This window comes from Gymnodraco acuticeps, unplaced genomic scaffold (genome assembly GCF_902827175.1).
Source record: "Gymnodraco acuticeps unplaced genomic scaffold, fGymAcu1.1, whole genome shotgun sequence".
NCBI classification, from domain to species: domain Eukaryota; kingdom Metazoa; phylum Chordata; class Actinopteri; order Perciformes; family Bathydraconidae; genus Gymnodraco; species Gymnodraco acuticeps.
In genome coordinates, this window is record NW_022992079.1 from 1,022,079 (window position 1) to 1,045,796 (window position 23,718).

The 23,718-nt window shown below is 39.2% G+C and overlaps 3 protein-coding genes across 3 annotated transcripts; all 3 read right to left on the reverse strand.

Annotated features, from left to right (window-relative positions):
- Positions 1-35: 35 nt before the first annotated feature.
- LOC117537205 (hydroxyacyl-thioester dehydratase type 2, mitochondrial-like) lies at positions 36-1,103 on the reverse strand. The gene is made up of 2 exons (XM_034202361.1): positions 992-1,103; positions 36-887 (listed from the first exon to the last, which is right to left on the reverse strand). Exon 2 carries the CDS (start codon positions 822-824, stop codon positions 348-350), a length of 477 nt encoding a protein of 158 aa, XP_034058252.1. The 5' UTR covers positions 825-887; positions 992-1,103; the 3' UTR covers positions 36-347.
- Positions 612-9,255, reverse strand: rpp14 (ribonuclease P/MRP 14 subunit). Its single transcript, XM_034202362.1, has 6 exons — positions 8,547-9,255; positions 5,054-5,201; positions 2,943-3,027; positions 2,181-2,257; positions 2,004-2,082; positions 612-887 (listed from the first exon to the last, which is right to left on the reverse strand). The coding sequence occupies exons 2-6, from the start codon at positions 5,143-5,145 to the stop codon at positions 831-833; spliced, it is 390 nt and encodes a 129-aa protein (XP_034058253.1). The 5' UTR covers positions 5,146-5,201; positions 8,547-9,255; the 3' UTR covers positions 612-830.
- LOC117537200 (monoacylglycerol lipase abhd6-A-like) lies at positions 8,980-23,039 on the reverse strand. Its single transcript, XM_034202354.1, has 9 exons — positions 22,634-23,039; positions 21,418-21,532; positions 17,024-17,183; positions 15,344-15,457; positions 12,492-12,624; positions 12,230-12,387; positions 11,265-11,319; positions 10,430-10,530; positions 8,980-9,489 (listed from the first exon to the last, which is right to left on the reverse strand). The coding sequence occupies exons 1-9, from the start codon at positions 22,782-22,784 to the stop codon at positions 9,310-9,312; spliced, it is 1,167 nt and encodes a 388-aa protein (XP_034058245.1). The 5' UTR covers positions 22,785-23,039; the 3' UTR covers positions 8,980-9,309.
- Positions 23,040-23,718: the final 679 nt, after the last annotated feature.

A 23,718-nucleotide genomic window follows, 5' to 3' on the forward strand; every position in this document is an offset into this window, starting at 1 on the left:
TTAAAAAGGGGGTTGTAATTATTACTCAAGATAACTTTGTCATAAAAAAAGATTTTGTTTTTATTCCACACAGAATATCTCACACAAAATAAACAGCAGATTAAACATCAAAAAATGTAATGAAACGACTGAAGCCTCTTTCTTCTAGCTGCTCTATCCAAATGCACTTCCTGCTGTGCACATGATCAAAAAAAACATCAATTACAACACAAAAACAAAAGGGAGGGGATTCTGTCATGAAAAAATACTGCTGCAACCAAAATATTTCGGGAAGTCGGGCTGCACTGTTTGTGCTGCAATGGAGACTTTATTTATTCACTGCAAATAACATAATGTTCTTCCTCCTCTCACTCCTTCTTCTGCTGCTCCTCAGGCATCATAACCATCACCTCCCCCTCCATCACCACCTTGTCCTTCACAGAGCATGTCACGGCGATGAAGGCGAACGACATCTTGATCTTGCGAATCTCGGCCTCGGCCAGCACCTCCTCTCCGATGTAGAGCGGCGCGGGGAAGCGGATCTCCTGGTACAGGAAGATGCAGCCGCGGCCCGGCATCCTGGTCCCGAGCACGGCCGAGATCAAACCGTTGATGAGGACGCCGTGGACGATGGGCGCCTCGAAGGCGGTGGTGCTGGCGTAGACGGGGTCCAGGTGGACCGGGTTGTTGTCACCCGTCAGCTCGGCGAACAGCTGCACATCTCGGGCAGAGAACGCTTTGGTGAGGGAGGCTTTCTGGCCGACGTGGAGCAGACGACAGGAGGGAGGAGAGAGGCAGCGCCGCCGCCTCGGGTTAATAAAGAATCTGCTCCACAGGAAACTCATCCTCAGTCAGTCCAGCTGCAGCTCCCGACTGTTTCCTGTCAGCGCCAGCAAGAACGGAGACACCTGAAGTCAAAACAAAATAAATAAGGTTGAGAAATGAGCCCTAAAACACAAAAATAGTTCCTATTTTCCCACTTCAGGTTCCCTAAATAAAAATCTATTAATACCTGTAGGGAAATTCAGGTGTCAGAGCAGTAACAGCACGAATTTCCAAAATTGAGATCAATAAAGTATCTATCCATCCATCCATCCATCCATCCATCCATCCATCCATCCATCCATCCATCCATCCATCTATCTATCTATAAGCGTGATACACAGGAAAGGACAGGCAAGAGTTGAATCAAAGATAAATAAGAATAAAATATGAAAAGTAACAGTATACATAACATTTACAACAATAGAATTAAGTAAAACAAAGAGTAGGTTAAAGTTAACAGATAAAGATAATTGTGTTTTTGAATATATATAATTTTTTTACCCATTCCTAAGACAATTTAGCACAATACTACCACTTTCCAAATTGTACTGTATGCGATACAGTCATTTGTGATATACTTATTATATATTACCTTTTTTGTATTTTTTAACATTTGAATTTCTCCTACTGTGTTCATCTATGCAGCATTATACACCAAGCAAATTCCTTTCATTTGAAAACCTACTATGCAATGGCTCAAATCGAGATTATTGTCTTGAGAAGAAAGCAGTCTTGAATTTGCACAAATAAATCGACAATACGTGATCACACATTGTTTTGCTTGCAGTATAATATAAACATTGAGGTTCATCCCTGAGTGGATTTCAGTGAAGAAGAAGGTCTCTTTATATTGCATTGATGGTTCTGTATTTTTAGACATAAATCTAGGATACAAAAAATCAACATTCAAAATACACAAAGGTGTACAGTATAAAGGTGAATCCAAGGCTGCGTCCTCTTATTTTTTTCTTTGTCTGTTTTGCCCTTATTACAGAGGGACTGGTAAGGTTTGCGGATCAGATTTTAACCCTTATCCACTGCCATAAGGAGCCTCAGTACTATTAGCTCTCTACTAGAGCTTACTGTGCAGCCCAAGATGTATCATTTTAACTTCGACTCAGATATCTAACTGCCTCTAAGCAGCTAATGCACAACATAAAGGTCCTTTTTGCACACTGATCTGGAGTGGATGTGCTGACCTGCAGCACTCTGAAGGCGCAGGCTTGTTTCTGGTACGAGCCCAGCAGAGTCAGGGAGCTCCACAGCTTCACCAAGCCTCTGAAAACACACACACAAACACACGTAAATATAGATATAAAAAAACATCTTGTGTAGGAGTGAAAATGTGTTTTCCATTGTGCTGCTGCTGAACTCACTTGCTGTAAACACGCAGAAAGGCAGTGAGCGTGTCTTCATCATACTTCAACAGGTCAAAGTTCAACGCTGCTCCCACCTGGAACACATACACAAAAGCTAAATAGGTATAGTTACTCTAATACTGCACTTCAGTACAGTTTTGAGGTACTTAACTTTACTTTATACTACATTTTGGAAGCCAATATTGCACTGTTTATTATATTTATTTATATACTACATTATTAGTTACTACTTACATTTATTGCCCTGGTTATATGTTAATTAAAAAATTAAAAAATAATTTTTAGCTCCACCTTTATCAGCTACAACATGAAAATCATACAAATGTGTATATCACTAACTATAAATTAAGTAATATATATTAATTATGACTCTGAAATGGGGCATTCTGTATAATGAGTATTCTTGTTGGTACTATAAATATATTTTTGTAATATGACTTGAGTAAAAAAGTTAATACAGGCCCTCTACTTAAAACTGAGTATTGTATTTATTCTACATCTGTATAAATTATATTATATAACTTCAGAGGTATTTTTCATTAAGACAAACCTCCCAAACTTTTTTTGATAAATGATTATTTTAAAATGTAAATAGTGAAAACACCCATTATAATTTCCTGAGGTTAACTGGTAGTCATCAACAAATAACCAAATTAAAGAAAGTACAAGTACATTTAAACTTGAACCAGCATTTAATGGATTATCAGAGCAGATCCCGCTGTGGGAATTGAACCGTCGACCCAGTGTTGGTGAGCTCACCTCTCCATACAGACTGTCCAGCCCTGAGATGATGAACTGCTTCAGATCGACCGCATTCAGTCGGGTAGACTCATCCTCCAGAACGCTACACACAGAAACATCATGTGGATCAGGGTACAGATTTAATGGGTAAAGATGCAACTATATTATCATGTTGTAGACACCACAATATTAGACACCGTTTTATCCAAAGCAACTAACAATAAGTGCAACTAGAGAATGCAATTCCTGAAGAAATTGCTAGTGGGAATGCTTTATGCTGAAAAGCTGACGCTAAACTGCTATGCTGAAATGTAATCATGTGTAAGAAGAAAGTGAAGAATTTAGATTGAAATGATACATGAACACTGGGGGCTTGAATGTGTGATAAGAGAAGAAAAGAAAGTAAAAAGGCTTGGAAACTGGAAACTTTTGAACTAACTTGATGGCGAATGATCTGTCGCCATGCCAACTGCATTTGATGACACTCCATAATACGCTTAGATGCGTTGATGGCTGCATTTCCATGGAAACAGCATATGATGACACCCTATAATTGACGTAGAGCTGTTGAGGGCTGTACCATTAACCATTATCTGAAGTCTGGTGCTATTTTGAGCCTTTTCATAGGCGTTACGACAACATTGTGTTTTATGGCGATGGATGTGTTTCCATGGAAACGGCATATGGTGAGATGTCAGATTTGACGTAGAGCTGTTGAGGCATGGAGAGGTGATATACAGGTGAAGATTGTGGGACGACCGGACCGTGTCCATTGGAGCTACATCGTGTTTTATGGCGAGGGAGTTTCCATGGAAACGGCATATAATGACAACCCATAATTGACGTAGAGCTGTTGAGGGCAGGACCGTTAACCATTATCTGAAGTCTGCTGCTGTTTTATGGCGAGGGATGCGTTGCCATAGTAACACCAGATTACGTAACATCAGATTTGATGTAGAGCTGTGTTAACCATTATCTGAAGTCTGCTGCTCTGAGCATGTCTGTTGGAGTTATGACATCATCGTATTCCATGACACAGGTGTTTATATTTGAGCTAATGACTGTGTCCAGAGATCAAAGGTTTCCATAGTGATGTGCAGTAATCAGTGAGAGGAGAGCATTTGCATTGTTCTGAATGAGAGATAAACCTCTTACATGTGAACGTTTTGTTGAAGGACCGTAACAGATATTGGTGAAATTTCAACGGGTGAAGCATCTCAAGGACCTTGAGCATCTGAAGTGTGCTTTTTGTGTACTTTCAGGTTAATAATGTGGCCTTTTTGGCAGATTAACTAAAGGTGTGCGGCTGCTGCTGTGTAACATTTTAAAGTTGGAATGAGGTTTCTGAGTGAAAGTATGAAGGAGCAGTTAGCAGTTGAAGTTGTATTGATTGTTCAAGTCTGAAGAGTTTCTCCATTGACTTCCATGTTAAACATTTGATGAATTATGGGATGTATCTCTGGAATTGTGAAAGTTATGAATAAGAAAAGTAATAGCCATCGATTCCCGACCGAGCTGAACGTTTTGATGTTTGAACGGAGTTTCTGCGATGTGGAATGTGGGAGAAGAAGCGCAAAATAACCCGGCAGAATAATAAAGAATTTTGTGCTGTATCAGCATTCCCACTTAATTAACCATAAAAATAAAAGTAGTAAATTGTGGTATATTGTTTTTATAATTTATAAAAATACATGTTTTATACCTTATATTGCACTTCATCTTATTTTAATATATGTATTCTTTATTTACTCTTTATTAACAGATTCTTTATTTTTATAAAATCTCTCGCAGTGTGGTGAGGTTGATCCTACCTTGCAATGTTTCTTTTGTAAATTAGTGACTGTCATTTCAGAATTTTCTTTTATCTGTACATTTGAAATATTTCCTTAATTTACAACTTTGATCTCAAATAATATTTGAGTTTATTTGATTATTTCTCATAAATGTTATCTTGTAAATTGTACCCCCTTTCCCCCAGCTTCCAATTGTAAACTTTTTGTTTTACCTGAGCCTAATGCAGTAAATGCACCCTCAAACAAAAATAAATATGATCATTTTTAAAGAGTTAATGAAGAGCCAATTAATAAAACAATAAATCGGTATTTATAAACAGTATCAAAAAGACTTACAGGCAGACCTTCATGTAGTGGTACGGCGAGGCGTTCTTCAACACGACCCGTTGGTAGAGCGCAGGTTTGCCCTTTGTGTCGGCGCAGCTCATTATATTAAAGCATCAGGGAACATCAGGGAACTCCAACAGATAGTAATCAGCTCAGACTATAAAAGCAAATCATTCAAGATTAAAAAGTCATCAACTAAACTCAACATGATTTATTTTAAAGAAATGTATGCATTTCACTTTGTAGACTGTGACTTCTGGAAAAGCTCACTAGGGAACCATGTGTGGTTAAATCCACAGCTGGAAATAGTCCCCAACTAAAGCTATACGTCCTGGTGTGAAAAAGGTTTGATTCAACTACAGTGACATGCTGTTCTTAAGAAATTCAACTATATTTGCAAAAAGTTTGCCAGTAACACACCAGATTGAAGTTTGTGATAACTGGTATAGGATCAATACTGGCTGGTACCTTAAGTTTGGTATTTAAATAAAATAAAATGTATTATTTAGGTGAAAAGGGTAAAACAGTGCATCCCTATTACTAAACTCATTACTCGTATTTTGTCTCCTCTCTTTTTTAAACAGACTTTACTGTTTTGCTCCATCTTACACTCTACCTCAATGTAGAGTACTAGTTTGATATTATAGTGCATTCCAACTTATTTCTTTATATTTATATATAGTTTATCAGATATTCCATATATTTATTGTGTAGTTTTTACTCCAGTGTAATGCATGCTGTAACACAATCATTTCCCTATTTAGGATCAATTAAAGGTCAAATGCAAAGCTTCCAAATATGCTACATTTTTATAGAAATTTTGTTTTTAAGACTGCCTGTATTTTTTATTTTATTTAAATCGAGATAATACACCCGAAAAAAAGCTTTTTATTGATACAAAACTCGACCCAAAGCCGTCTGAATTTCTGACATGTCATTCCCAGCAGCCTCCGCGCGCGTGACGTCATTGTGGCCAAACAGTCTCTGGGCCAAATATCCCGACTCGGCAGTCTCGTGTGCTGTTCACATGTCAGCGGTGTTTTTCGCTCATGACTGGTGCAGAAAACTCTGAATTATATCCGCGAAATCACGCAAAACATGGGTTATTGTTGTGCTTTCGGATGTACGAACGGTGCGGGATCTGGGAGAATTTTTCATTCATTTCCCCAAGACGAAATCATCCGCCGAAACTGGATTATTTTAGTGAATCGTGTTGGCTGGCAGCCGACAAAATGGAGCAAGTTGTGCTCTGACCACTTCGCGTCTGATGCATACGATGTTGATCCTGCCATCGTCAAGTCTGTTGGTGGAGAAGCATTTAAAGTACATCGGAGGCTGAAACCCGGAGCCGTCCCCTCCATATTTGAGCACAAAAAACAACCGAAAGAACGAAAGAGCCGGGCAATGCAGAAACGCCAAAGAATTGAGGTAAACTAATTTTGATTTGATTTCAAAGCGCACGGAGCACAGAGCGGACAGCAGATAACGGAATTGCAGTTTTATTGCTTATAGATTATCAGAACATTTCAAAGGGGACACAGCCCCATTGGATATTAACCTATGGATTAACTACATCATCGTTTTTATCGTTTTAATGCCATTTTAGACCAGACAAAGAGGAAGGTAAGCCTAGCTCATGTTAGTACCTAGCGCCACTTGTTTTGATGTACGTTTTTGTTGATAACCTCGCGAGTTTGTATCTTTCAGTGTTGAGGTGGGCACCGTTAGATTCTGTGTCTTTACGATCATAAACAATGTGTTGGATGTGGAGCTAGGATAAGTAATAAGGGAGCTAGGAGTGATTTTCGGTGCAGTAATAGGTTAGCATTTTTCGCTCGGGGCTAATTCAGAGGCTCACTGTTAGCATTGTGTTTTTTTTTTTTAAATAAATGAAAAAGATCAGTTAAATTAGTTTTTTCCCGTTATATGGATATAAAATATTCATAGTTTATTAAATATTAAGGTTCCTTAGACGTCGTTTCCTGTAAATGACGCGATTTCGGGTCCGTGGGGCTAAGAGGATAACAGAGTATGTTTTATTTTATTTTCACAACAGTTGTATTTGGATGGAATGAATACCTATAGTGATAATTCAAAGTAATAAAATGATTTTTACAGTGAAAAAGTTCAAATGGAACTGATGGTTCCCAAATTACCCAGAGGTCGCCTGGACTTTATTTTTCTAAACCTCTCTAATAAGGTCAAATGTCACTTGTTTTGCATCAATCTTGATACAGGGTACTTATATGTTATAGTTTGGATTCCTAAAGCTTTTAGTCTATAGTCTACTCAGAATCAGACATGATAACGAAACTAAGTTGTACTATCGGCGGAAGCAGCTGTGAGCGATAAGCCAGGTGGAAATATGTTTGGCCACTCTGACGTCACGCGACGCCATCTTGCGGAGACGAGCGGCTGATTTCGGACTTGGTGTTGGGGTTGAACAAAATAAATATTGCGCATTGCCAGACGCATATTATCTCCGATTTTAATACTGCAATATCTTAGATAGTGTTGTAGCTATATGATTTCAATTTTACTGGCAATTATAAAAAAAATCTTTGCATTTGATCTTTAAAGGTAGGGTAGGTCATTTTGGAAAAACCAGCTCGAGTGCGCTAGAATTTGAAAATACACAACCGGAAAAAATCTGCCACTTCCTTACAGAGCCCCTCCTCCAACACACACGAACATGCACATGACCAATGAGGGCACGAGATAAGTTTGTGCACAGAAGGAAGGCTGACAGGCAGGTAGGCCATCCAGTTACTTTTAGCCGGGCCGGCTCAGATGATTGGTCGTGCTTTTTACAGTACTACGGATTCCACAGATGAATTTTTTTTATGGATTTTTTGTCAAAGCACTTCAGATATTCATTGCTATCGGGATGTTCAGAGCATTCCATGGAATATAACAAAAAGTGTATCTGAAATAAATTACAAACCCCACCTACATATATCTCTGTTTTCATATGTTAGGTTATGAAGGTCAGGAGACTGAAAGAGATTTATAAAAGCCCCGGTTTTAGTTGTAATGCAACAAAGGGGCACAATATATTGTTTCAAAAAACGTTTAGAATGGTGTTCCTGCACTCTTATAGCAAACATGTTTTTTCACACAAGCAAATAATAAACTTAGCTAACAACATAGCCAGCTAACCGCTAAGCCACAATTCAAACTTGCTGTTACATTAAACGTAACATCTGACATAATAAATAACCCTTGCATTTAAAGTCTGACAGACAACCTTTTCGTCACGAAAATGTCAGGAACATGAATGCAATTATAGACATTTAAACAATATGTATAAAGAACAACAACCTGAATCTAGAACTAGCTTACAGGAGGTCAAACAGTAGCTAAACTAGGTGAACTGGCTTTTAAGTCTTCTCTAGTTTCTAGCTGCTACACTGACAGCTGAAAACACCTAAGAGTAAAGTAAATGCAGTTTCTGGTTTGATAAATGTTTATTAAGAATTCAGTTGTTAAGCATTTAACTCACCGACTACATCCACATTGAGAGTTCAGCGTGTTGTGAAGTGTAGCATGCCCCTGGAGTCAGCGCATGCGCAGTCATCACAGACGGATATCTCAAAGAGTACACAATAGTAAGATGGTTCACTCCGTCCAAAATCCAGGAATCGCAAAATATAAAGTAAAGGTGGTAAATGTCAGGTATACTAAAAAAGTGCTGATAGTTTAAGAAATAGTACAATGGCTATTATTTCATTTTTTTACATTTGCGATCCATTTATGATATTGTGAAAGAAAATTGGATAGTAGAGATGACTATCTAGAAATAAATCTAATAAAAACCAACAAACATTCCGGCATGGTGTTAAATACATGAAAAACCATGCTTACATGAGAAATACAAATATGATGTTTCAATCTCAGAAAGTGCAGAATTTCAATAATCTAACAATAGGCATAAATTGAGTCAACAATAATAACTTTAATTTGACTTGTGTAATTCTTCTCAGCAAATATAATAATGTACACACCAAAGGGACTTCTGCTCTGGAGTGGTATCTTGAATAAATTATCTACTCTTTGACAGAAATGGTAACGCTGTAAAGATGTGTTGCCCCCCAGCGGTCAGTTTATGAGTTACATGCAAAAACAAAAAAGTATTTGGAATATTAAAATGTTACAGATATAAACTCTGTCATAGCAAAACTCTTATACCAAACAAAAAAAGAGCATCAAACCAAATTCACAGCCTTCATCGTCCATTCTGAGGTCATAGGGTTATAAAGCTTGCTTCAGGAAAGTTTCTTAGCGTTTCCACCGTTGACTTCCTTCTTAGACAGGAAGTCCATGATGAGATTGGCAGATTTCCTGGGCCGCTCCAACGACACAGAGTGACCACAGTTTTCTATCAACTCCACCTGACAGTTTGGCAGCGCCGCCTGCAGCACCGACGCCCCCGACACATCCACCACCTGGAGGAGAAGCAGGCCCATCAGCAGCTCCTCATGGTTGGTTGAGCCATTTAGAGACTTTAGTCAAATTAAATCTAATAGAAGCAACTGTCACGAAACACCATTTTCCCAGGGATAAATAAATAAAATAACTAATTACCAAATATCTTAATGAAAACAAATGAATTAATAAATAAAGTATTTTGATTCTAAAATGTCTGATCATTTATAACTGGAAATCTGCTTTTTGTAATTACATTTTTTATAATCATGTTTTCATAATGGAACTGCGGATACACGGGCTTTATATATAGACAAGGGAGTGGTTTTGTTTGCTTGCATGCCGGAGAAAAAACTCATTTCCGATCACATCACTAGACATTAGATCACAAATTCAGTTGACGTTGTATTTGGATTATGATTTACATTTCTGGAAAGTCAAGTTGATGTTTACATTTGTTTTGTTTTGTTTAACTAAACATCTCAGCACATGCTTTTTGGAAATGTGTGCCGGACACCCCTCACCTGACCTCAAGTCAGCTGTTTGTTGCATTGTTGGACGAGCCTAGGACTTAACATTTTCATTGCCATCTACTACTGTGTAGCTATTTTTGCATATGGAAAGAAGCAGTGGCTACTGGCTAGTGCTCTGCAAAGTACCAGATTCTCTGTCCTTGGTCCGTTCTGGGACTTGAACCAGAGACCCACTGGCTCCTGCGCCAAGTCCCTGAGCTATCGCCACCCAGAGTGATATATTCTATATAACTTAAATATATATATTCTATTAGAGCGCTTTAGATCAAAGAAACATAGACCGTTTAAAGGAAACCACATAAGAGATCAAATATGTAGGGCCAAGAGTTGAAAATAAAATCCTATAAAACAGGATGCAGAGGAGAGGCAGTGAGGAGCGTTTTAAGATCAGTCGGTGAGTCCGAGGCTCCAAATGATTTATGTGTACCTGATCCTCCTTCCCCCAGATCACCTGCACCGGGGATGTGATCAGGTGCAGGTTTTCCTGCAGCGAGTGGCGAGACTTCTCCCCGACGATCTCCATGAACACTGAACCACACACACACACACACACACACACACACACACACACACACACACACACACACACACACACACACACACACACACACACACACACACACACACACACACACACACACACACACACACACACACACACACACACACACACACACACACACACACACACACACACACACACACACACACACACACACACACACACACACACACACACACACACACACACACACACACACACACACACACACACACACACACACACACACACACACACACACACACACACACACACACACACACACACACACACACACACACACACACACACAATCATTAAAAAGGAGCAAATTACAAAAACACATAAAATAACAATAATTAAAGACTTAGGACATCAAATAATCCTGGGTGATTAAATTAAAAGAATGTTGTCAATAAAACTCCAAACTTGGTATTCTTTATTTGGATCCCCATGGAGATGGGAAGGATTATTTTCTAGAGCTGCTTTGAATGTGAAACAACCTTTGCAGGAAGTGTTACGGTTCATTTGACCAGCAATAAATGGGAAGAAGCACGGTATTCAGAATTTGCAAATCAGAAACAAATGTGTGTCGTTTTAATGCAAAAAGAAGGGAATTAAACTTTTCCTAAGTTGGAATATGACTCTTTTTAAGACTCTTTTCAAACGTGCACTGCTTAGTGGAGGAGGAGAGAAGGAGTTCAGAGAGGAGCAGACTGACCTTCTTTGTAGAAATCATTGTTGGGCACCCTGTTGTCAAGGAGACCTCGCAGGAGCTGTTAAAACACACACACACAATTAAATAGAGACACAAACACGCATCAATGGGTACACCGTGCACTGTGCTAATGGTTCCTTTACGCCAGATATGAAAAAGCATGTTTGCAACAAAGAAATGAAAAGTCTGTCGCAAAGCTGAAGACAGAGACTCCTCTACTTAACAGCCCTTTAGTGTTTAAAGGGGCCCTATTATGCTTTGGGGGGTTCTCCCTTCCCTGCAGTGTTCTACAGGTTTGTGTGCATGTAAATGGTCTGCAAAGGCTACAATCCCTGTGTTCCCTCCAGAGGGAGTCTCTCTCACACACACTCCCCCCCCCTGCATGAAACACCTCCATTGGACTGCTTTGTTTACTTCTGTAACATAATGAGGACTGGCTAGCATTCCAACACATTTTCCGAAATAAACTAAGGGGCGGGACATCTCTAAGACGTAGAGCAGACTGGGCTCTGGTTTCAGACAGAGGGTGAAAAGAGGTGCTGCAGCACAGGCAGTATGTGTGCTGTAAACTCATGGTTTGTGCTGGTTGTATGAGGGTCCAATTCATGGGGTTCAGTTTATGTGAGTGTGACTTTAAATCTGGGTGGAGATTCGCGGGGTGTATTGATATGTTATAAATAGAGGGGATAAATAAATGAACGTCATTGAGATTGAGGAAACAGGAGGTTAGGTTTTCATAACATTCTTGATAAAGAAGACAAGTTGCCAGAATCATCAACTTTTGTTGCCACAGTTTACTTATAAAACACACACACTTTCAAATCCAATCTTCTTTTTCTGTCTTGGTAGACACTTTATACTGCAGCAGCAATAGTAATAGTTGTAGAGTAGACCAATAGTAGCTGCAGAGATCTATAGAAACTGTTGTTGTGCACATCTGGACTGAGGACCTAGGGCTGTCTCTGTACCTGCTTGGGGAGGCTGATGGGGGTGTAGCAGCAGAGCTTCAACATGGACTCCAGCTCCTGAGTAGTAGTGGGGATCAGAGGGATGGACCCCTGCTGCTGAGTCTTCTCCATCTCCCTCAGGCGAACGATGAACTCAGACTCTGTGGGAAAAACCAGACCTGCAGGACAGAGAGGAGGAGAGCTTCTGTCACTCACATACACCGATCAGTATGGGGTTTGAATCCTGGAGAAATCACACAGATCAGATGTGTGCTGAGTTTACCTGCCGGACACATCAGGGTGACGCCGGACAGGTGAGCAGGGTGATGGGCAGCGTACACTCCAGCGACGTTCCCCCCCATCGACGTCCCCACCAGGTGGAAGGGTCTTTTGTCCAAACCAATACTCTTCACAAACTGCACAGGGAGAGACACAAAGACAGAGGGGATCACTGTCTGCTCAGTGCAGCCTCTACAGCTGGATACAGAGAGTGGGCACAGGTGTGAAGTGGATGAAAACAGTAATAAAGAAGAATACCATATCATTAATTGTCTTCTCTTTTAATGCAATAGAAATGTGCCACTTTACATGTTCAAAATGTGCAATTTAGAAGACAAATATATGGACTATAATGTATGTTCTATTACAGATTAAGATTCTATGAAGCCATTTGAAGAGATATTATTCCCTGTAGTCCATTTTGCTTTGTTTAGGACATTTCAGTCAGACAACTCACGTGTTTCTTTAACATGTTTATTAGAAGCAGCATATAGTTGAGTTTAGCGTCTAGGCTTGGGCCTCATCACTCCATAGATATATATAGCACGATGAGTGATGATTAAATAACTAACCCCCGAGCCTACAGGTGGAAGCTGGGGTGGTGGTGGGGCAGCAAGCAGCAGCGACGTAGAGGTAGCTGCAGCAATAGCAGCAGCAAGCAATGCATAGAGAGAGATCTGGCAGGTTAAATAGAGCGGCATATTAAGGAGACTCTGTTTGGTTGGTTGTAGAGTGGCAAGGGGGCGTTATGTATGAATGCAGCATAAGTGCTCGAGTTGACTGCCTGAACTAGCTCGCAGGCTTCGCCCCATTTCTGGGCATTAAACTATATAAAAACGTTGTGATCAGATACCAGATTGCAAGCCCATATCTAAGAGGGGACCACGTGGAAGACCATATCTGATTATTAGTGACTTTAACGGCCCGTCCACGCAGCAGCTTTGAACAAATCTTGAAAATCTTGGAGCTGGGCGTGTCTGACAGCTTGGGGATTTTTTGCGAGCAGCTTCAAAAGTTGAACATTGCTCAACTTTTGAATCCTGAACATCCTGGAAATCCTGGAAATCTTCGCTTCGCTCCCCCACAATGCAGTTCGGCGACAAGCGAGGAAAAGTGACGTCATCCCCATTCAAAGTCAATGGGCAGAGACCATGGATGTATAATAAGAACTGGATACAGCGTGGGAGGCGGGGCCTCATTCATTCCTATGAGAGCTGCTCATTAGCGCATGATGATAAAATGGCCCAACTTTTGAGAGAGTGAAACGTCACAGATTACCCAGCATGCCTAAGAAGTACCCGTATGTGCACTCATAGAGCATGCGCAACTTTAACCAAAATGCTCGTTCACATCAAGCACGTCAATTTGCGTACACGTAATAGCACCGCGCGTTCATGACAGCATGGTAATGGATGTTGTTATCATGGATTTGATATGAACGAGGCGGCAGTTAGCAGCTAGCGGCTAGCTAGTAATGATGCTAATGTACACATCAATCGTTATGTACTTATATTACGCTGTAACAGGATCTAGTGATATCCAACAGAGCTTCATTTAGCATGAAATTATTATTGCACTGTATATATATATATACACATTTATATACAGTGCAATAAGCTTCTTAGTGCAATACGAAGCTACAGGGACGTTAATAATGTCGGTAATATTAACTTTATTTAATACAACATTTACTGTACAAGATTTAATCATACAGCCCATGTATGATAATGAATTACAGCAAACATGTGCAATATATTCATTATTACAGCTCCGTGGGATGGCAGTAAGACGATATGGGTCCGTTCTTATTGTGCATCCATGGGTAAAGATAAACGCAACTCACATTGGTTCCTCATACAGCATCTCTGTAAACTACGTGTATTCACTGAATTTCACTCTCTGCCTTTAACGGCTCGTTGTAGCTCCAATAGCTCCAGCCCCACCCTCCCTGTGAGCACAGTGTGCTCTGATTGGTCGGGACACGTAACATGAACGTGCCGGGCGGCGCGGTCCCGTGGGTTAGATGCGCGTTCATAATGCAGAGGGAAATAACTCTCAGAATAACGTTATTAGCTAATTTTTACAACTTGAGGAACGAATGTTTTTAATAAGGGCTATACAAGTGTTCATACTGGGTAGTTTATTTAGTTTAAAAAAAATTATCCAACGAGTTACAGACCACTCTTTCCCCATGTAAGTCAATGGGAAAAAGTGTTTCCGGGCCTGACAACCAAACGGAAGTGTAGTATCGCCGTTTGGCCGGCACGAATATTTTCATCTGAGTCCGGCGCACTTCCTGGGGGCTTGGCAGAGAAGCGTTGGAAGCGGTGGAAGAATCGTCTAAAGCTGCTGTGTGGACGGGCCGTTAGTGTTGATAGGTATATCTTTATAACAGAGCCAGGCTAGCTGTTTTCCCAATCTTCTAGTTGTTATGCTAAGCTAACAACAGTATGTCCTGACTCCAGCTACGGCACACAAACTAGGGGTCGATATCTATCTATACGTCCCATTCTATTTTTATTTCCCGTAGATCTTCCTTCCTTTCCTGGCGTTAGAAATATTGAAGGGTATCTGTTCCTTACTGTGCATGACATTAAGGTGGGTTGTAACACACACACACACACACACACACACACACACACACACACACACACACACACACACACACACACACACACACACACACACACACACACACACACACACACACACACACACACACACACACACACACACACACACACACACACACACACACACACACACACACACACACACACACACACACACACACACACACACACACACACACACACACACACACACACACACACACACACACACACACACACACACCTGGTGGATTCTGGCGACCTGGCCTTGAATGCAGTAATCCTGGGCCCCGGTGCGAGTTGTCCCCTCGTGTCCGGGCATGTCCACACACACCACATGCTGGCCTCTGGGGAGATGCTGGAAGAGAAAACACACGCACCCAATTATAAAATAAATGAAAAGATAATACTTTATAAATAATGAAATATAGAGTGCAGAAACAAGATGCACACGGGACAAAACATTTATCAAATATGTAAAAATAAGATACAATTCAAACAATTGAATTAATTACATATACAGTAGACAATTCCCTTTGTTTAGCAGTGTTTAAAACACTAAGATCAGGAAAACATTATGCATCATTTGATTAGATTATTCCCAGGTTATAAATATCTATCCCGGGAGCTATGCTTTGTATATCTCTGCTTCTCTAACATGAATCATATAGAGAACTTCTTTGACCAAGTGTGAACGTGGTACGTTTCTCTGACGTCCTGTGAAGAAGATTTAGCCTCCAGGCCAGCGTTATAAATGCTTATGGGTTTACATGGAGAACAGATGGGTTTTCTTCTGCGGGGGAAACCCATTTAAATGGATTCAAACATGTAATTCCATTTATCACACAAATTATCTGTGATGAAGGCGTGTGGTGCAGTGGATAGAGCCTTGGTGTTCGGATCAGATGGTCACAGGTTCAAACCCCACTGCAGTCAGCATGTAGTTGTGTCCCTGAGACCCTTCACCCCAAATTGCTCCTGTGGGGATTGCCCACAGTATTGAGTATGTAAGTCGCTTTGGATAAAAGCGTCTAACAAGTAACATGTAATTCATCATGATTACGTGTATTTGTTTTAACTCCCCCCCCAAAATACAAGTAAACAAGTGGAGAAATTGTGTAATAATGTCATGCATGACAAACTGGTAAAAGACATTGGGGGACATTTTTACTTTATTTTTAACATTTCAGATTTCTTTATTATTAGCATGAAGTCTGACAATTTTCCAAAACGTAGCTAAAGCGTCTACAAAGCCGCTGTTACGGAGAGCCTCTGTGAGTGCCCTCTGTATAATGTGTGCTAGCTCCATCTGCTCCTACAGTGGTGACTGTCCACTATCACTTCTATACTAAACCATTTCAACAAACTGACACATGCTTTAGCAAAATGCCTTTCCCCTGTTTTCACCACACCTAAAGCAAACAAGTGCAGAACATTAGTCATGGATCAGGTGTGCCGTTACAGCGGGGTAGTGTGGGTTCTTACTGATGTCTAGTGGTGTCCAGTCAGTGCCATACATGTAGTTTGTGCCATTTGCTTTCTTTGCCTTTTAACTGCAATACAATTCATTGTACAAATCTGTGCTGGAATTACTGGAGGAAGTGGGGGTAAAACTAGTTGTGGTTAATCTGAGGTTTTTTTATAGGTGTTAAGGTTTCCGGATTTTCCGAGCCTAGTCCCCATAGACAGAGCTACTGCCGCCGAAAAAAGGGGGTAGTAGCTTATTTCCAAGTGACTAAAATTACAAAAACATTCATGAAAGCATGTTATGTTTGTCATATTACATTTCTGCCAATAGATCCCTTTCAGTACAAAACACTGGTCCTTTAAAAGCTGTGCTTTTGAGAAAGATGCTTAGTGTGCACTTGTTTTTTTGTATTGTGTGTGCGAGAAAGAACTGTGTCCCTGTATGTGTGTATGATACCTTGACGATGGGCAGCCACATGTCCTTGGAGGCGGAGAAGCCGTGCAGCAGCAGCAGCGACGGCGTGGCCCCCCCCGGCGTCCCGCGGCTGCTGTAACAGAAGCGGTAACTTCCGCTTTTACAGTACCGGATCACCAGCCCCAGCCTGCGACGCATGTACCTGAGGAGGATCACAGGCAGAGATTATCTGTCATCTGAATCTGCCCCTCTAGCTGGAGACCTAGCAGTAAACAGCAACTCAAAGTTCAAGTTCTTAATTTGTCCCTGAGGGGAGATTAGTTCTGCTGATGTAGCATGAAAACAACAGCAACAGGACAAGACACAAGCAAAAAAGCAAACGACATTACCACTCATAAAACACATGGAAACGAGTGACGGGGGAACACATGAAATACAGAGAGTTTAGACAAAAGTTAAGACAGAAAGAAAGAAAGAGAAGGAAAGAAAGAAATGCACAAGTACCTAGTATCTATGAGGAAATCTAAACTTCTCCTGTATCATCTTTTCTTTTTCCTGTTAGTCAAATTGTGATTACATCATTTAAAGCCTGATTACATTTTATTCAATGTCACAGTTTTCTGTAACCGCGCATTTTATTCACGTCACAAAAACCCCTATTACCTCACTGTGACTCAGCACTGTGCGTGCGTGCGTGCGTGCGTGCGTGCGTGCGTGTGTAACTGGGTGAAAGAGCACTGCCAATCCGACCAACAAGTATTCTGTTTCCTTTATTACAGCTTTGACAAAGTCCGATAGGCCAAGGCACACCAACATATCTGCTCTTTCAAAATAAAAGCGTATTTCAGAGGCTTCATCCGGACAGATTCACTCTAGTGGCTGAAGACTTTTCTTTTTGTCACTGCTTTTAATTGAACTATTCACATCTTAAACTGCACTGTAACTTTTATCCATGTATTTTTTCTTTTAATGTTTATTTTATTATCTTTGCTTTTAAATGCCATTTTCTGAATGTCTTTCATTTTTGTAAAGCACTTTGAATTGCCTTGTGTTGAAAGCTGCTGTATAAATAAACTTGCCTTGCCTATTATAATATAATATGTTTTACTTATTGTTATTTATTTAAATATATAATTCATTATGTTGCAAATGAGAAATGTTAATATTAACTTAAAAATATATTATTATATTAGGTATTTTTATATTAGGTGATGTTTGACCAGTAGTGGTCGAGGCAGGATTTGAGACAGTTAACCGTCTTGGATGTGACAACGCTTTCTGGTAGATCATTCCACAAGTCAACCACACGCAGGCTGAACAAGTTGCGGCGGATAGCCAGTCTTGAGTACTGTTTCTTCAACTTGAAGCAGTGTCCACGAGTCCTGGTGTTATAATCCCGTTGTAGTGGGCATGATGTTTTGTAGATGTTGTGGAGATATTTGAAAACTTCGATCATATCTCCCCTCGCCCTTCTATAATACATACTCGGGATTTTAAGACTTTGCAGTCTTTCTTGATATGGTAGGTCCTTTAGTTCTGGGACCAGCTTCGTTGCCCTTCTCTGTATTTTCTCGATGAGCTCAGCATCCTTTTTGTACATGGGGGACCAAGCGACATTCCCATACTCGAGGAGTGGCCGTACAAGAGAGATGTATAAACTACGTACTACGTCAGAGTCCAAATAAGTGTATGATCTGCGGATCATTGCTAGGATACCATTCGCTTTGTTACTTGCCCGACGGATATGGTCACTAAATGTCAGGGTATTGTCAACATTCACACCAAGGTCCTTTTCATTCTGAGTCTCGGATAGGTTTATAGTGTTTGAATTATCACCCATATTATACTCGTATTTTTTATTCAGAAAACCTAAGTGCATTACTTTGCACTTTGCTGCATTGAATTTGAGCTGCCAACACTCGGACCATCTTTGTATTTCTCTGAGATCTGACTGGAGTTTTTCTGCATCCTCTTTACACTTAATTTCCTTGAAGACTTTAGTATCATCTGCAAACATCTGGACCCTGGAGCTCACATTATCGGGTAGGTCGTTGATATAGAGGACAAACAGTGCAGGACCCAGGACACTACCTTGTGGAATTCCACTGAGAACTGGGCACCATCCAGATGGTTTCCCGTTAACAAAGACTCTCTGTCGCCTGTTTTTGAGAAAGTCTGAGATCCAGGTGAGTATGTCTCCACGGATACCATACCCATAGAGCTTATTCAGTAATCTTTTGTGAGGTACAGTATCAAATGCTTTCTGGAAATCCAAATAAATGGCATCGAGACTTCCTCTTTCGTCAAGTGTACGAGAACATATGTCAAGGCAGGCCAGGAGTTGGGTTGAACAGGATCTGCCCTGGACGAAGCCGTGTTGGCGGTCTGATAATAGGTTGTTTGAGTCAAGATGTTCTATGACGGCATCACGCACCAAGGATTCAAGGAGTTTGCATACTACTGCTGTAAGGCTGACAGGCCTATAGTTTCCTATCACATGGAGGAGAAGCAACCACCTGAAGCTTAATATGTGCAACACCATCATCTGGTTGTGGTAGGCGAGCAGAGGAAGGCTTCATGTCCATGGGCAACTTCACAAACATTCAAGTTTTAATTTGTATCTTTGGGGTGATTTTGGAAACTCCTCTGAGCAAGGAAGGAAAGAAAATGTTTACCCTCGGGATGAGATGTGGTTGAACTATGCTTACACATACTGTAGCTCTGATGTGTTGATAACAAATTAACTTTGAGTTATAGACATTGAAATTGAAATTCTTTACCCGAAGAAAAATACAAAAACAAGTAATATAAAAAAAATGTATATATGTATATATAATAAGATAAATGGAAAAAAAAACAATAGAAAATTAACTTTACTGTAACAACACTGCTATATGCAATATATACTTTACAAATATGTATTATGTTGTTACTGGCTACTTACTTTTTTTAAATACTGCTACTCATTTTTAACCATGGTTGTTTACTTATTTCATTTTATAAATTGTACTTGCTTTTTGTTTGCGCTGCCCCATTGCTGTGACAATGTCAACCTCCCCGCTATTGGACAAATGAATGATTTCTGATTCAGATGTTTTATCTAAATAACATTATGATGTTACAGTGACCTTGTCATTTGACGTTTCACTGCCAACATCTAATCAGTTTGACCTTGAGTCCAAGAGGATGTATGTGAATAATACCCTGAAGGCAATCCTGAGATACTATGTTCACAAGAATGGGATGGTCGTCCTTTAAACATAATGTGTCCAATGACGCAACCCTCGAACACAGAGGTGCTGGTTTTGGAAAAATTAACAAATCCTCAGGTTACTATCAGATCTTGGAAGGACCCCTGATTAAAACCTGTACAAATACGGAATGAAGCAGTTTCATCTTGTTGTTTTTTGCTCCAACTGCATTTGGCTGCAACATTAGCTCCGCTTTTTTTCTTTGACAACCTAGGTTGTCTAATGAAAAAAATCCACCACCGTGTCAAAAGTAAATTTATGACAAAAACCACAACACGTGAAAATATGTTGCCACTACAGACAACCAAATGTAACAAAAGGCTCCTTTGATTATAAGTGTGGCTTTCCCTAGGTTTCAAAATGGTTGAAAACACTGGGGTAATATAATAAGTACACAATTATCAGCAACATGTGATCAAAGTATCCCAAGTAAAAGGACTTATTCTGCAACAACAAAAAATCGCCACCATGTGAATATATTATTATATAAATATAACATTATTTTTGTAATAATCAATGTTGTTTCATAGAGCAATATTTAACTGTTGTAGACAAAGTTCTCTTACACAAATGATTCATGTTTATGATTTTCTTTTCTTAACTTCTTATATTGGATAACTTTTCCTTTTTGTTTTCCCTCAAATTGTTATTCCACTGGTTTCATCTTTAGTGATGCATTATGTCTAAATTGTATGCTGTTTTTTTATGAGTAAATGTTCTTATTTACCTTTTTAGTTATGTCAGATTTAGCTGTTAGCTCATTTCCATCTGCAGTCCCTAGGCAGTTAAATAACATAACAATCAACTAGGGCTGCTCAATTAATCGTATTTTAATCGCGATTACGATTATGGCTTGCAACGATTACGAAAACAACGTAATCTAAATAAAACGATTATTTTTGTATTATGACTTTTTACTTTTTTTTTTCTTATTTATTAATTTTTTTCTTGGTTTTTCAGTTGAATTATACTTACAGTTCAGGGTAATCAACTGTTAAAAACATACTGTTCACATTTTCTTTCTCCAATAAATTGATGTTTTCAAAGTAAATGGATAATCGTTTTTAATAATCGTAATATCAATTATTGACCCAAATAATCGAGATTATGATTTTCGCCATAATCGAGCAGCCCTACAATCAACAGACTATTACCAGTCTAACCAGTGTGTGTGAGTGTGTTTACCAGTTGTAAGCTTTAAGGAGGGATCCAGGCCAGAACATGAAGGAGTAGATGAACGCGAGGACTGGGAGAACCAGAATACATCCTGATATCATTATCATCTCCATGGCTGCACACCCTTTCAAAAATAAAACACACAAAAATACATCAATATCATCAATACAAGAATTTGAGTTCAGTAAACCCAGTAAGTTATCATTTTGGCTCTCATAAGTCATGAATCTGTCTCTATAAACATTAACCAGTGTGTGATATACACCATTAAAGAAAGGGCTGGTCAATATATCTACATTGTATCAATATATGATATGAAACTGGATATCGTTTAGATTGTTGATGTCCAAACACTATAATATGACATATGTGTTGTCTTTTTCTGATTTCTAAAGGCTGCAAACAGAAGGGAGATGTCATTTTATTTAAAAAAAATGTTTTTGTCTGTGCCCACTTTATCATTAAATCACATTACTGATACTTATTTATCAAAAATCTCATTGGGTAAATATTTTGTGAAAGCACCAATACTAAACCCTACGGTTTATTTGCTATGTTGTTATCACATCAAATGTTGTGACATTCTTATACACCATTTTGAATTCTTATAAAGTGTTTAAAGTGAGCTTGAATGAAATCAGACGAGAAGCCTTGCATTAAAATAGATTAATCTCAAAAAGAGAAGAGCTTAATAGTAGACTGCTCATAATTTCATGATTTTACCTAAGAAAATGTTACTTTTTTATGTTCATCTGGTATTATTCACGTTTTATGTGAATTTGCCTCGAAATATACTGACCTATATATTGCTTTGATTGTTTTACTGTATTGCTTATTCAACTTGAAAATGAACTCAAACAAAAAAGACGGTAGCATTTAAAGTAATTTTTTCCCGGCGGTGTGTACATACAGTAAAGTAGCGGAAGACCGAACTTCCCTTTAACAACATGAACGCTGGTTTCCTTTAAGTTTCAAAATACATATTTCTATATTTTATGCATAAGGTTTCACGGTAGGGGGAATTAATTGTCTTTTTGAAAAGCCGCAACAAATATTACATTTGAATTGACAGGTCTCCTAGTTATGAGTGTCTTTTGAAAACCTCACAACAGGTTCACAGCATGCAGGTTCAACCAACACTAGGAATAACACAGCCAGCGTCTGCATATGAAACATTAATATCATACAGCATGTCTATACCACCTGAAGAGAAGTAGCACCGTACCTGTCCGAGTCCTCTTCGCTCTGTCACCGCCTGACGTCCTCCATGCACCTCCTCCTCCTCTTTCACCCACATTACACAACTTCTTCTTCTTCTCTTGCTTTTGGCGGATTGCAAACAACTTAAAAGGTGCATACCGCCACCTACTGTACATGAGTATGAATCATTACATCATTCCAACTCTTTAACTTATGCTCTAATCAAAATACAATTTAAATAAATAAATAAAACAAAAAACAAATCTATGTTCTTTCCTGACCTAATGTTAAATTCTTTTTCCTACCCCAGTTTCACTCAAGAATTTAAACAGTGCCTTTCTGGTATCTCTTACTCCCTCTCCTTTTGTTCCCAAAACACCAACCACACTCCATTCCCTCTCTGCCTCTAAGACTTTAGCCTTTAGTTGTTCTCTTTCTGCTTTATAGATGTCACAATGTAACAATATATGTTCTACATCTTTTTTTACTGCACAGTTCGCACACTTGTTACTGTCACTTTTCCCCATGATATACAGCGTACTATTCAAAGCCGTGTCACATTACACAACAACCTATCATCTCAAAGTCCTGTGCTGCGTTTGGGCACCGTCGGAAATATCATACATCTAAATTATACCTGTTTAACATGGAACAACTGTTGCATTTTAACTGGATATTCTTCATTTATAAAAGTATAAACTTTAAACATTATAAAAGTGTACCCATTTCTCTGTTTGTATTTATTGTTAACAGTGTACATATTTATAGTATTTGAACAGCACATATATAAATATATAGTATTATTATTATATATATAAATTGTAATAATTTATGTTTTGATGTGTTCATCACTTTATCGTTGGAGCATGTGTTTGACTTTTTAACAGGTATTACAATACTACTGGGGAGCTTGTGAATGTTTCCAATGGATCCATAACGTTTTCTTAATGTATAATAAAACGTAAAATAGAATTTGTTGGTTTATTTTATATTATTAATTAGAATCTTCAAAGCTGTCAAATAAATTTTGTGGTGTAAAAATGACAATATTTCCCCCGAAATTGTAAGTAAAAATGAGTGCCTCAACATGAGGGCTCTGCTTCATATTTA

Bases quoted from the DNA above. Each gene is read 5' to 3' on its own strand.
- LOC117537205 (XM_034202361.1), bottom strand. From the start codon at position 824: ATGAGTTTCCTGTGGAGCAGATTCTTTATTAACCCGAGGCGGCGGCGC.
- rpp14 (XM_034202362.1), bottom strand. From the start codon at position 5,145: ATGAGCTGCGCCGACACAAAGGGCAAACCTGCGCTCTACCAACGGGTC. The intron at 2,258-2,942 runs GTGAGCTCACCA...TATGTGTTCCAG, and splicing joins TGGACAGTCTGTATGGAGAG to GTGGGAGCAGCGTTGAACTT. The intron at 2,083-2,180 runs GTGAGTTCAGCA...GTGTGTTTTCAG, and splicing joins TTTCTGCGTGTTTACAGCAA to AGGCTTGGTGAAGCTGTGGA.
- LOC117537200 (XM_034202354.1), bottom strand. From the start codon at position 22,784: ATGTACAGTAGGTGGCGGTATGCACCTTTTAAGTTGTTTGCAATCCGC. The intron at 17,184-21,417 runs GTAAACACACTC...GATCCTCCTCAG, and splicing joins CTCCTTAAAGCTTACAACTG to GTACATGCGTCGCAGGCTGG. The intron at 12,625-15,343 runs GTGTGTGTGTGT...CTCCCTGTGCAG, and splicing joins AGGTCGCCAGAATCCACCAG to TTTGTGAAGAGTATTGGTTT.